Raw genomic sequence first — 14,215 nt, forward strand, 5'->3', positions numbered from 1 at the left:
CACCTTTTGGCCACCCTCGCACCTCCCTTCTCCTGCCCAGGCCTCCCTGATAAACAGCCTGCCCGGATTTGCTTTCTCCCCGTTGGCCCCAGCTTTGCTACACCCGTACCTAAACGTGGCGTTTCTGATACCGTTACCGAGGCGACCCCCGCCCGCCGCTGCCTCCCACGGCGACTAGACACAACACCCGCTCCCGGCCGGCCTCGCCGCTCCCCCGCGCTCCAGCGCGGCCGCCCCGCGCGCCCCGCCCCTCGCCGCAGGCCCCGCCCCCTGGGGGCGGGCAGGGCGGGGGCGGTGCCTGGCCCAGGCGCAGCCCGTGATAGGGCGGGCAGCGGGCGGGGGCCGCTCCGTGGGCGGGGCCGAGGGCGCCCCGCCCCCCTGCTGTCGCAGCGGGGGCGGGGTGTGTGTGGGGGGGGGTGAATGGCCGCGGCGCTGCGCAGCGGGCGCCGCTTCTTCCAGCCGCTCGGCCTGGGCTACCCCGGCTGGCTCGGCTCCCTCGGCGCAGCCATGCAGCAGCCCCCGGCTCCGGCGGCCCGGCTGGGCAGCCCTGAGCGCGGTGCCGCCGCCGCGGGAGGCGGCGGCTGGCTGGAGGCGCTGCGCTTCGACAACCTGGCGCTGCGCTCGCTGCCCGTGGACGCCTGCGAGGACAGCGCGCCGCGGCCGGTGCCCGGCGCCTGCTTCTGCCGGGTGCGGCCCAGCCCGGTGCAGAACCCGCGGCTGGTGGCCATGTCGCTGCCGGCCTTGGCGCTGCTGGGGCTGGAGGCGGCCCCTTCCGCGGCCGAGCAGGAGGCCCTGGAGGCCGAGGCGGCGCTGTACTTCAGCGGGAACCGGCTGCTGCCGGGCTCGGAGCCGGCGGCGCACTGCTACTGCGGCCACCAGTTCGGCAGCTTCGCGGGGCAGCTGGGCGACGGCGCCGCCATGTACCTGGGCGAGGTGCTGGGCCCACGGGGCGAGCGCTGGGAGATCCAGCTGAAGGGCGCCGGGCTCACCCCCTTCTCCCGGTAAGGTGCGCGGCGGCGGGGGCCGCGGCTCCCCGGCCCCTCCCCCCAGCCGCCTCAGAGCGACCGTTGGCCGCGCTCGCGCAGGTCGCGCCGGCCGTTACCGCCCGCGAGGCGCCGCCCCGCGCCCGGGCTGCCTTGCGGCTCCTCATTGCCCTGGCCCCGGGAATAGCCGGGGGCGGGGGGAAGCCCAGGAAAGCGTCCTGCTGACCAAATGCCTCTAAAGAATGGATATCCTCCTTAACAGACTTCAGCCTACGCTGCCTTAACTCTTTCAAGTCAATGTTCCGTTTGGATTTCCTGTATTTTCTGTGCCTGCAATGCCCAGTCTTAGTTACGCTTTAGTTCGGTACATCTGAGACCTGCAAAAGGCCTGCAGAGTGCATCAAGGCTAAGATCGGTTGATCCAAGAAAACCCCAAACAATGGAATTTCCAGTTTTGCTGCTCACATTGTATGTCCCCTCCCTTTCTACCTTCTGAAATGACCAGAGTATAGCTTGAGAGCCACCAGTGCAGTTTATGTTCCATGTGTTTGGCCTATATTAAATAAACTAGGTGAATATTTGCACACTCTTTATTTTGTCAGGCAGCTGTGTCAATATTTAATGTCCCGTTTCTAGCTTGCTTACATGGAAAGAACCAAAATAATAGTATTTTTCAAGAGACATAATAGGAGTCATTTTATTAATAAAGAAAACTTGAATTTAAAAATAAAAATAACTTTGGTTTTTGCTGCTTTGTTTTTCTTGCAGTATGAACAGTAAAAACTGATTTTTTGTTTGTGGACAGCTAGTGTTAAAATTCTGCAGTGTATTGGTTAAGTATTGAAAAAAATACTGATTTTTAAAACTTAGTAAAAATGAGGAGTTCTGATCTGAATTATTTTAGCAGTGTAAAATACACTGCTAAAGGATTATTTGTCTAGTCTTTTTTTTTTCTTTTGAAAGAATCTACTGAATCTATAAAAACAAACTGATGATTGGAAGGGATATCACTAACTGCACAATACTTCTGTTATGTATGGTCTTCGTTGGAAGTATGTCCTGTCCATCTAATCTGAAGTTTGAAAGTTGGATCTTCAAACTTCTGTTACTCTCAGATCCAACACTAACTTGTTTTGTGATTGTGGACAGCATGCTTTACTTCTGTTTTGTTTGTTTGTTTGTTTGTTTTGTTGGTTGTTTTTGTTTTCTTCACCACTAAATTGAGAACAGGAATTTCTTCCTTTGTTGCCTAAAACTAAGGTCTGTCAATGCTTTCTGTTACAGACAAGCTGATGGTCGTAAAGTGCTGCGGTCAAGTATACGAGAATTTCTGTGTAGTGAGGCTATGTTTCACCTAGGAATACCAACAACAAGAGCTGGAACATGTGTGACATCTGACTCAAAAGTTGTTCGTGACATATTTTATGATGGAAATCCAAAAAATGAAAGGTGTACCATTGTCCTGAGAATAGCTTCAACGTTTATAAGGTAGGAAGAAGCCTACTTAACTTTTTTGTATGTGAAAAACCAAGTGCTGCAGCTTTTGAAGTGTGTGTGTGTGTGTGTATCCATATATATGTGCGTGTGTGTGTTTATTTCAATAAGTGTCATCTGTGTGTTTCTTATTCTGCATCTTGGAACTTTTTGTTAAACTGTAGAAATCTGCTCTTTCTGTCCAAAGGATGAGGTGAGCCAACATCTTTGCATACAGGGAAATAAACACTAAGTGTGCTGGCATGTACAAAGTAGAACCAAGTTCTGCAGATGTCGGAAGAGATTTTTCATGTTTATGCCTGTAACTGCAAAGAATACACATTTTTTGATGTTGGTAGTGCTGATTGCTTGGTTATAGTTCTACCTTTAATTTTAAAGTTTTTCTAAGATACAATATTGTAGAAGTCTAGATCCTTCCAAGAGTGTCTTTCAGGAGTGCCTTATGAGGGTGCTTTTGTTGTCTGAGACCTGTACAGAGTTTTTTGCCTCAGTGCAAAATGCTAGGAGCTTCAGGAAGTTGCATAGTTCCTTGTAAGACTATCAAATGTTAGAGAATGATGAAGCATAAGGAATGTGTATGACATAGAAAAATGCATCTTAAACCCTTGATGTAGTGTTGTATTTCAGATTAGTTCTGTTCCTGTGTATTTACTGAGAATAAAGATTTTTCTACAGGAAAGCTTGTAAGAACCTGTAATGAGGTGGTCTTCAGTGCTAGCTAGGGTTCTGATCTGTCAGTTTTCTAGGTGTGGACGCTTATGCTTCTTTGCTGTGAGTCACTGAGCCTCATTAGTTTCAGAGTAGAAATCTTTCAGATTTTTTCTGTCAGTTGAAGGATTTATAGCATTAAACTCGAGACTGTTTCATTGTTACAGTAGCACTAATTTTTTTCTACTACATGCGGAATCAAAGTTGATAGCATCAAATAATATTAAAACACTCTTATTGTTTTTAAACCAGGTTCGGGTCTTTTGAAATTTTTAAACCTAATGATGAACATACGGGGCGCAAAGGTCCTAGCGTTAACCGAAATGATATTCGAATACAATTGCTTGACTATGTGATCGGCACTTTCTATCCAGAAATCCAGGAGGCCTATTCTGACAACAGTATTCAGAGAAATGCTGCTTTCTTTAAAGAGGTAGGAAAGATAAGTTTCTTTTCCTAAATTTGTATCAGTAGACTTTAAGAACCTCATCAGTGAGCACAGATGACTGGAGTCGGTTAATATCTTGAGTCTTTTGATTACTTGAACTACTCTTTGGATAAAGCACTCTTAATAGAACTATTTATTGATGAAAGCAGTATTGATATTGATGAAACTAATGTAAGCAATTTTACCTCTTTAATAGTAAATTATGTTTTCCCAGCTCTTGGACAGCTTCCCAAGACTGTGCTCTCAATTTGGTAAGAATATTTCAGAATGCAAAGAGAAATTCTGGCCCAGATTGTTAGATAATGAGTTAATGGTACTGAAATATTATTTGCAAGGTAAAATACTGAGAATGTTCAGTCAATTCCTGTCTCTTATTTTCCAAATGAAAATTAACTTCAGACTTGGTACTTGCCTGCCTTTAAACATTTGAATTCTGAGAGAGTTTACGTGAGGAAGTTAAAAAAATCTCCAACTTCAGGAATGGTAAGATAAGAAGAAATAAGTATGTCCCAGGAATGGTACAGTTTTAGGTGATTCTGTAGTGGCCCAGAGGTGAGGCTAGGTGATTTTTTGGAGTCCCATTTTTTTGATCCTGTTTTTAATTACTATATACATTCAGAACTTACGATTTCTGGAGAACCATAATAAAAACTGGAATTTTAAATGTAGCACTTGTAAATATTCCATTGCTATATTTACCTTCTGAAGTAAATATAGCGGAATTATTTGGTATCTAAACTTTATCTCTTGAATATACACTTCCACCTCACAATTGATACAGAGTTGTTATTCTTGACACTGAATTTCCTTCAATATTCCTTTGTCCAAGTCAGCAAGAAAATAATTAGAAAAAAGGAAATAAAATGCTTATGTTCATGTCTCAGTGATCAGTGTATAGCAAGCAATGCACAAGGGATCTAGCTTGAAGTTACTGGAGAACTATAAAAATTCTGACTGGGATTACATGAAGTTCAAATGAAGCTTATAAGCGAAACTGTGTGTGTGTGTATGTATGTATACATAAATTATTATTCTGATTACTGAGTAGCTATAACAGTCTTGACTACTCTGTGTAAAAACTATTAAGAAGTCTGATAAAATTATCAGTTTAGAGACTGATATCGTGTAACACAATGAATGCCTTTTGACTTGTCGATTATGGACAGATTTAAAATCTGACATTTTTCTAACTTTTCCGAGTTTCTGAATTTGTGTTTCAACACAGCTTGTGTATAATTGCTTTAGTTCTTTAAAAGACAGCTGTTCACTGGGTACTGAAGGGTTTAATTTCACTGAACAGATCCTTCACGCTTTAATAGAAGGTGATGATGATCATAGGTTGTCACCCACTGTGGGCTTGTGCTACTCTGTAGCTATGGCATGTTTACTTTCTGATGGCAGAGGAATGATGGCGCTCGAGAATCTCTGCAGCCATATGTGAAAAAAGATTATTTTACTCTCAACTCCCTTGTTCCATCTTCCCCAACCCAGTCCTATCTCATTGCTGCTTTTGGCTTCTGGCCCAGTTACTTCCAATCTATTCCTGCCGTTCTGGCGTGCCCTCCTTGTGCTCCTGCCCCCTGTCTCATCTTTTTTGCTGTGCTCTTCCAGTCTGGCTTTTCTCACTTCTTGTCCCAGCCAGCCTTGTATTTCTCATGTTTTGTCTCCTCCATAGTGGAGACTTCCTGTACCTGCCTCCATCTGAAATGTACTTAAATCTCACACCTTATTTTCCTAACATTTCTGTTTTCCTAATAGAGTGGAGCTGACAGCATTTCCCTGCTAACATGCTTTTATCTTTCTGTACTGTAGAAGAAACAGACCAGAGAGGGGAGTACAAGTGACTGCATTTGACAATACTGTCTGTTAGATAAACACTGTTATCTCTACTTTTCAAATACTCTGTAGATGTTGCTTAAATTTAAAGAAGTGTAATTTTAAAATTATGTTTTTATTTATATATGACACACTTGTTTCTGGGCATGGCTATAATAGCAGCAGCAGTAGAAAAATGTGGTTAAAAAGAGTAAAGGTTGGTGTGAGTTGCAAAGCAGTCTCTCCAATCAATAACCTGTCTTTGAATGGCAGCCAGGCTCACTCACTCATGTGCATATGTGCTTTCTCTCTCCTGTACACATGTGCTTGCTCTCACTCAGTCGTGCTCTCCCTTCATTTTTTTCCCTAGTTTTACCATCTCGGATAGCACTGAGTCATCATACAGATGTGTCTTGTAGTGGTTCACTGCATGCTGATAATAAATTTTGTACATATATAGCTACTTGGAATGCCTTCTGGCATCTGACTTCTACCCTGGGAAGCAGCATTTAGGAAAACAATTTGAAGTACCTAACATGAGACTATTACAAGAGAGTAGACCTTCAAGTTAAATGAAGATGTAAGGAAGAGAGAGCAAACAAAAATGGGAGCTGTAGTAACTGGGCAGTTAATAGGAGAGAAAAAAGCGTCCTTTAGGCTATTGGTTTTTATGCATATGATATACAAGCTTGAACCTTCTTCCATCAGAGCTGTAGAAAGATAAGAGATGTGTTTTTCATTTTTCAAACACAACTTTATAAATATAGTTCTTATATTTCCAAGCATCTGCTGTTTTAAACTGATCTATCTCTTTTAGATAACAAAACGGACAGCAAGATTGGTTGCTGAGTGGCAGTGTGTTGGTTTTTGCCATGGCGTGCTGAATACAGATAATATGAGCATAGTTGGACTAACTATTGACTATGGCCCTTTTGGATTTATGGACAGGTCAGTGTGGCATACTTGAAATGTGTGTACGTATTTGCTGTGTAGAACAGTCTTGACACAGTTCATTAATGCAATAATATTTTTAACTCTCTAGTGGATTTATAAACTATCTATAGTAAAGCAGATTAAGTTAGTCCTAGTTGTTCTATATTCTTCTGTTCAACCTCTCTATATACAACTGTATTGCTGACATCTCTACTATGAGACTGGTTTTGTTTGTAGCATGTGGGTTTTCTCAGCATTTGTGAGGGGCAGGAAAATACCTAGTTAAGTAGTTTTGGGAGAAGAAAGAGCCCCATAACAAGAAGTTACTACTTCTTTTGGCTTTACTGGTCTCCTAGAGAGCCTCAGTTAGTGTTGGTATCCAGATAACTAGAAGAATGCTAACTATTTCTTTATTTGTAGATATGACCCTGAACACATTTGCAATGGTTCTGATAATACAGGGCGCTATGCTTATAATAAGCAGCCAGAAATTTGCAAGTGGAATCTAGGGAAGCTTGCTGAAGCTTTAGTTCCAGAGCTGCCTCTGGAAATAAGCGAACTCATCCTGGAAGAGGAATATGATGCAGAATTTGAGAAACATTATTTGCAGAAGATGAGGAAGAAGCTAGGCCTAATTCAGCTGGAATTAGAAGATGATGATAAGCTGGTGTCTGAACTTCTTGAAACTATGCATCTCACAGGTTGGTAAGGAACACAGCAAGTTATTACTTAGTAGCCCATAAATATTTTAGTCAGACCAAAATGTAATTTTTATCTTGACTATAAGAAAGGAGCCTTGTATGACTAACTACATCATCATCTGAAAGAAGAACAAAACACTAAAAGATTTCACAGTCTTCACAAGAAATTGTGAACTTCTTTTGAAGTTTGTGAAGTTCTTTTGAACTGTGTGACAGCTCATGCCTTGATGCAGGGCTCTGCCTATATCACGTCTGCACCCTCACTGAGTAAGAGGCAAGCAGAAGTTAGCTACTACATATTTTATCTGTCTGTCTAGACTAGCCACCCACATTGCTCTTAGAGGTTAGGGAAGGAATTTGTGGGAGATGTTTTTCTACGGTTTGTTAATTCCATTACTCATAGAATTTAATTTTTCAGGTGGGGACTTCACAAATATTTTCTACTTGCTGAGTTCATTCTTAGTAGATTTTGATCCTCAAAGATTGGAAGATTTCTTGGAGAAGCTAGCAAGTCAGTGTGCTTCCATGGAAGAATTAAAAGTTGCTTTTAAACCTCAGATGGATCCAAGGTAATTATTCAGTGTGTTGACTTCAGACTTCAATGCTTTTGGACGGTGATTTTAGTTTTGTCAGTATTATAATGAATTTTGCATACTCTGCAATATTTAACTGATTTTAAATTTGGAAACTTCACTATGAAGTAGCTGCATCACGATATTCAGCAGCACAAACTTACGTGTGTTTTGTGGCTGATGAATTTTAGAAATCGGCTCTGGGCCTGAGACTGTCTGGATCGGTTTTGTCTTTCTCTCCTCCTGCCCTGCTCCCCTTGCTGACAAAGCCAATGAGAGTGCCAGATGGTGAGGTGATACAGTAGTATTTTATAAGGAGATGAATTTAAACAAAATCTTTCAGGTGTTCTGCCAATGCAGTGTTAGCTAATAATTACTTTCAGTCACCAACATTCTGGGCTAAGTATAACTCAAATGCACACTCTGTACTCAGATACTGTTTGGTGCCATCCATGTCTCTTTTGATGGGCCAGATTGTCTAGCCCTGCTTCTGTGAGAATGGAAAACTAGTAAGTCTTGTTCAGCTGGTGTTTATATGGGGACTGCATGCATTTTTTTCACTTTCTGGAGCAGAACAAAGCAGGCAATGAACATGACATCTGAATTTTTCCTTTCTTCTTAGCATTTTCCCAAATGGGGAAAAAATGACAGCTTAGGTTATTTTGAGTTGGATATTTACTTCTTTCTGTTTAGGAAATGTTCCGTGAATGTAATGAACATACTGAATTCTTCAGTTCTTCTCTGTCTGCTGGTATCACACTTACAGTTTGGGTAGAGCAGGTAGCTGAGAAGATGGACTCATTCTGGCTGCTGCGGCATGAAATTTGTTTGTACCAGTTTGATATTGCATGAAGATGGCTGGCTGTAGTCATTTATCATTTTGAGTTATTATTGGGTATTTAAGTTTTAGCAATGATGCACTAAATTGAAAGGGGAAGAAACTAAGAAGGTTATAGATACTGCTTATTTAATTAAATTTCAGATTTCAGCTCCTTTGAAATTACAAATGTATATCAAGTAATGTGAAGACAGTTTGTGTGACTGAAAAATCAGAGCACCTAGCTTGTCTCAGTTTATATCAGGTTACATTTTACTACTTTTAGTAATGAGTTTGTCTGTTGGATTTTGAGATTGGGAATAATGTCTCTTCTCTCCTTTATTTATACATGCATTCACAGAAAGAAAGGAAAAGATGCAGATTATATTGTGATACCATGTAACTTACACTATTAGTGTTACTGTGTTTTACTTTTTGCTATAGTGCAGTTAATTAGACGATTTTTATTTTTCCCCAGTACAATGTGACGTTCAGAATATGGTGAAGCTGCTGTACAGCACCAGTCAATACAGCCTTATGTAAAATGATAAAATCTTAATCAAACACATGGCAAAAAAGCTTGGATGTTGTTAGGAATTTTCTACTACAGAATAGTTTCCATTCTATAATTTAGATTGATTAAAGTTGCTTAAAATAAAAAAGAAAAACTGTCTTGTATGACTTAAGTGTCTTTTCCCTATGTCATTTTGGGGTTTTAGTATCAGTAAGATTAATGTTAGAGCTTTATTCCAAATGCTGTTACAGTATTAATGCCTAATTTATAAAAAGGTGTGTTAGAAAAAGAACCAAAAAAAGTATTTGGTATTGTTTTGGAACCTAAGTAAGATCAAATTCAATATCCTGAATGCTGTATAAAAGTGCTGGAGATTTTTCAAACCATCTAGGTTGTTTTGAGAATTGTGCATCTAAACCCAGTTGGTAGTTCGGAATCTGAAAAGTCTAAAAGTCTGCACTTTATGCACCATAGAAATGTAAGTTGAACAGACTGCAAAAGGAAAGTAAACAATAAAGTGAGCAGAGGCTATTACAAATCTGTTTTGTAAATTATAAAGTACTGGTATTTATCCCCTTGACCGAAATCATAGGTTTTTTGTGAATGCTTTTGTTTACTTTGATTGCAAAAGATAAATCCAAGCTGCCTGTCAAGACCTAATATCTAATGTGTTTGGGTTTCTTTTTTTCCCCCCTCTTGCTTCCAGACAACTATCAATGATGCTAATGTTGGCTCAGTCTAATCCTCAGTTGTTTGCATTAATTGGAACAAAAGCTAATATAAATAAAGAATTAGAGCGCATTGAACAATTCTCTAAACTGCAGCAGTTAACAGCAGCTGACTTACTCAGTAGAAATAAAAGACATTGGAAAGAATGGCTGGAGAAATACAGGTAAGGTGTATCGATATTCCTAATAGAATATTTGTTCTTTTCATTCAAGAACAATATATCCACCATATTGAAATGACCCTTTCTTGAGAAGTACATGGGTGTAGGAAAGAAAATCAAAGCCTTTGACTTTTATTAATCTACTCAAAGATAAGTTCCACAGTGACACAGATACTTAAAGGACACTTGTGTATTTTATTCATTAGAGTTCGGAGGGGCAGCATTAATTAGCATTAAATCTGCTATTTAAAAGCACTTCCTGAATGTTGATTTTGAGTCTAGTAGACATTAATTTCAGATGTGAACTGATGCTGAGTAACTAGAACTGGCTGACCTCTAAGCTTTTTACCATTTTTTTCCCTGGGAAAAAAAAAAAAATCTGTGCATTGTTATATAAAGCAAGTAAAAGTGTTTCTAGTCAAACAGTAACTGTAACAGAAGTCAAGGCCAGAAAAATAAGTCCCATTTGTTCTAATGTGCATTATGTGCTGAGAAGCCTAAAAACTCAGGACTGGCTGGATATTTGCTATAAAGAAAACCTCTTGTAGAGCATTAGTTATCTGTGCACAGGTTTTTGGTGCATGATCTGTTGTGCACTGTGCAGTCAGGGTGGATCTTAAACTCTGACTTTTTCAGAGATACACCAGGTGTGTGGCACTTGCTCAAGTACTATCAGATCTTCTGATAGGCTGTAATGCTGCTTTGAAGTGACATGGGAAATGTTGTTTTGTATTTTATTGTTACACTGGATTTTATATATTGAAAAGATCCTAGGTTATGTAATTTCTGTATTGAGATCCTTAGTTTGCAGCTTTTAATAGTTAAAGAAAATAGGGCAATTTTTACATGTGATTCTTGAACCAAACAAAAATGATTTATTTGTTTATTTTCAGAGTCCGTTTACAAAAAGAAATAGAAAACGTTAGCAATGCTGATGTCTGGAATACCAGTCGTGTGAAGGTTATGAATTCAAATAATCCAAAATACATCTTGAGAAATTATATTGCCCAGAATGCCATAGAAGCAGCTGAAAATGGCGATTTCTCAGAGGTATGATATTACTATATACCATCTTCATATGTTTGTGTGGATGTGAAGTGGTATTTCTGATGATTTGACATTATGCTAAAGGAACTTGAAACACAGGCGAGATTCATTATGGCATGTTAGGCAGTAAGGCATTTGGGAATTTACTATTACGAAGGCTTGTATTATTTTTGAGTTAGCTATGGTTTTAATGACTGCAGAACAAGGAAGGAGGCTGAAAATTTGAATTTGAACTTCACTAGCTTTTGCAGGCTGATCCTAGAACAAGACATTTAGCCTTGTTTTTATGTCTTTCACACCTTCAATTCTGTATTTGTATCGGGAGACTGTTGGGGGTTAATTTGTACTTGTTTCTTTCTGTGACAAATGGTGTCTTTAGTAATGGCTTTTACCTGTGGAGTTCAGTGTGCAGATTGTTACGTGCAGGATGCAGATGCATTAATGTATTTCAAGAAAAGCAACGTAAGAATTTGTATTTATGACTTGCAATTGAAGTTATTTGAACTTGAGTTTCATGCAAATAAAATTCTACCCGTTATGATTTTAGAATTTTCAGCTTGCTTGGTACATATACTATACTGCTCATTTATTTTGGCTCTCTATTCCTCTGGAGTTTGTGTACTGATTACAATAAACTCAAATCATTATTTAGTTTAAGGTTTTCTACATTGTTTACTTTCTAAATTCTCATAACCATGCTATGTTTTCTCTCTAGGTAAGAAATGTATTGAAACTTCTAGAGAATCCATTCCAAGAAACAGAAGGTTTCAGGGAGGTAAAGGAAGAAGCAGAAGAGGGAACAATTGCTGCAGCAGCTGCTTGTGCTCAAGTGACCAGAAGTAGACTACCATATTGCAGTAAACCTCCACTCTGGGCTTCAGAGCTCTGTGTTACATGATCTTCGTAACTGCCTTGTTTTATTTTTTGCTGTAAACTGAGGATTCTAATCCTTCTTCAGCAGTGAAGAATTCAGCAAGGCAAACATGAAAGTGCTATGAAGTTACTGAAAACAACCCTACATTTGGATGTATGTGCAACAGTCTTCAGCTGTGCATAATTTGAAGCAATCATGGATCATGTGTTTAATTAAACCAATGACAATTGGCAGGCCATATACATCATTAATTTAAATGATCAGAGACTGAAACTTCTCTGTATTCATACTACACTGCAAGTAGAAAGCAATATTTTATGTTGAAGCACACAGAACTTTGAATATCCAAATGGAGTTGTTCTTAAGTGAAGACAAAAATAGCAAGTCAGGAATCTGATCTGTTTTTGTCCGATGTCTTAACTAATAGTACTTCTACCATTTATTTACTGCTTTTCCTATGCAGGGACTTCTGATCCTCTTTAATGGAGGAATAGGTTCAGTGTTGCTTTTTTGAAGCTATGTCTCATTTAATTATGTAGTTCATTTCTTGTGAACCTTCAAGATGATATTTAATCATTATCTATTTCTAGAGAATTTGTGCAGGCTAGGGTTTGGGGGGGAACAAGCAAATCTTTTTTTTTTTTTTTTTTTTAATAAAAGAGCAGAATTAAGGGAGAGTATTTATTTGCACTTGAAAATCATGGTGGAAAAGTTTATTCAGGTTCAGTATGTTTGCATATAATATGCACATGTACAAATACTTGCAAAAAATCATGGCTACAGTTTATGAGCTAGTTGATACAATCAAGGTCAGTTAGCCAAATTAGCTTAAACCCCGTAAACTACCCAGTACCAAATACAGGTTCATTGGCTATTTTACTTGTATATTCTTAACATAGTATGTTAAGCATGTAGGTGAGGAACCTGTTTCTTCACACTAGTCAGTGGGACTTTTCCATTCCCACTTTGGTCTTCTACCAGTTATTTTCATTCCATAGTCTTCAAAAAATTCTACTCTGAATGTTGTGATTCAGGAGAAGTTTATTTGAGCTTGTGTAAAGGATTTTCTGCTTGTTAATTTTATGCTGTTTTGTTTTGAGACTGTTCAAATATTTGAGGTAGTTAGGGAGAAGTTGAAAACTTAGTATCAACTTACTTTTAATAGCAGAAGGTTCCCTCTTGCTAAAGCCATCTGAAGTAGGTATGAATATAGAAATTGAACAGAGAATTGTTTTGCTTAAAACTTGATTAGCATGACTATTACAGGAGAATGGAGCAATGCAAGTTGAGTAAGTGTAAACATTTGAGAAAGGAAGGTGCTTATTTTAAAGTTGATAAAATAAGACTTTTATTAATAACTTTGTGCTTGAAGCTTTCTCTTGTTTCTGGTCAGCTCAGATCATTGCAGAGGTCTCTAAGAATATGAAACTTTCCTATTTAGGCACAGTAGTCAGTTACTTGCTCAGAAATTAACCCATTGCTGTATTTTATATCTGCTTTATTTTCTTGTGTCTAACTTAATCAGTAAAATTGACCTTCTATACCTGACAGAAGGTATACCTGATACTTCAAAGTAACTTGCTAAAAATTTTATCCTTAATGGCTGTTATTACTATAATCTCTCTTAAGCATTTCTCACTTACATAGCTTGCCTATAGAATTAATGGGAAACCATCGGATTGCCAGGAACAGACTTCTACAGTTGCTGTCTCTTTTCTTTCTTTTAAAGAAGGCAGAATAACACTAAATGTCTATATTACAAGCAATTTCTGCTCTAATTGTCAGAATCTCTGATCATACTGAGAGATGTTGGTTGCTATTATTGCCATCTCAGTTAAAAGGGGAAAATTGATCTTTTATGAACCTCTTTGTAGAAGGAACTGTTACTGGTACAGACATCTGAAGACTTTTTTTTAAAAAAAAAGTGTGACTTCATGCAAAGATTTCACTTTTTTCCAAAGAGACCGCTGTCTTACACTGTGAGTTTAAGTGTATTTTAAATTCTTCGTCCTCCTCACGTTCAGATGCAGGTTTGGTATTAACTCAGGTTGAATTGTTCTAAGTCTTCCTCAAAATACAAACTATGGAAAAAAAAACAGAATGGTTGAGCTACTGTTTATCTGTCTGCATTAATAATCCATTTGTCCTGGTTGCTACCACAATAAATAATAGCTGATGCCTTGAATAGGAACATTCAATCTGTCTTGCATTTTGACCTAGAGAAAGTGATGCTAAATAGTGTTGTGACAGATTGGAATCTGTGACAAACATGATGTTTCCTGTGACACTTCTGAGTTTTCTACAGAGAAGGAGAATTAAGCTGTTTACCTAGTCCATGAAAGAATGGAACAGTTGAAAGAGGAAGTACCATTAAGTGAGCGGAGGTAGGTAATACTAGCTGATACAGCTGGTTTCCTTAT

At 39.3% G+C, this 14,215-nt stretch overlaps 1 protein-coding gene across 1 annotated transcript; it reads left to right on the plus strand.

Moving 5' to 3' along the window:
- The first annotated feature begins 420 nt into the window (after window positions 1–420).
- Window positions 421–13,993, plus strand: SELENOO (selenoprotein O). Its single transcript, XM_062588825.1, has 9 exons — window positions 421–1,001; window positions 2,268–2,471; window positions 3,438–3,618; window positions 6,266–6,396; window positions 6,802–7,082; window positions 7,501–7,651; window positions 9,692–9,877; window positions 10,768–10,924; window positions 11,637–13,993. Exons 1-9 carry the CDS (start codon window positions 421–423, stop codon window positions 11,826–11,828), a joined length of 2,064 nt encoding a protein of 687 aa, XP_062444809.1. The 3' UTR covers window positions 11,829–13,993.
- Window positions 13,994–14,215: the final 222 nt, after the last annotated feature.

Source organism: Rhea pennata, chromosome 1 (genome assembly GCF_028389875.1).
Source record: "Rhea pennata isolate bPtePen1 chromosome 1, bPtePen1.pri, whole genome shotgun sequence".
In the NCBI taxonomy this organism is placed as follows: domain Eukaryota; kingdom Metazoa; phylum Chordata; class Aves; order Rheiformes; family Rheidae; genus Rhea; species Rhea pennata.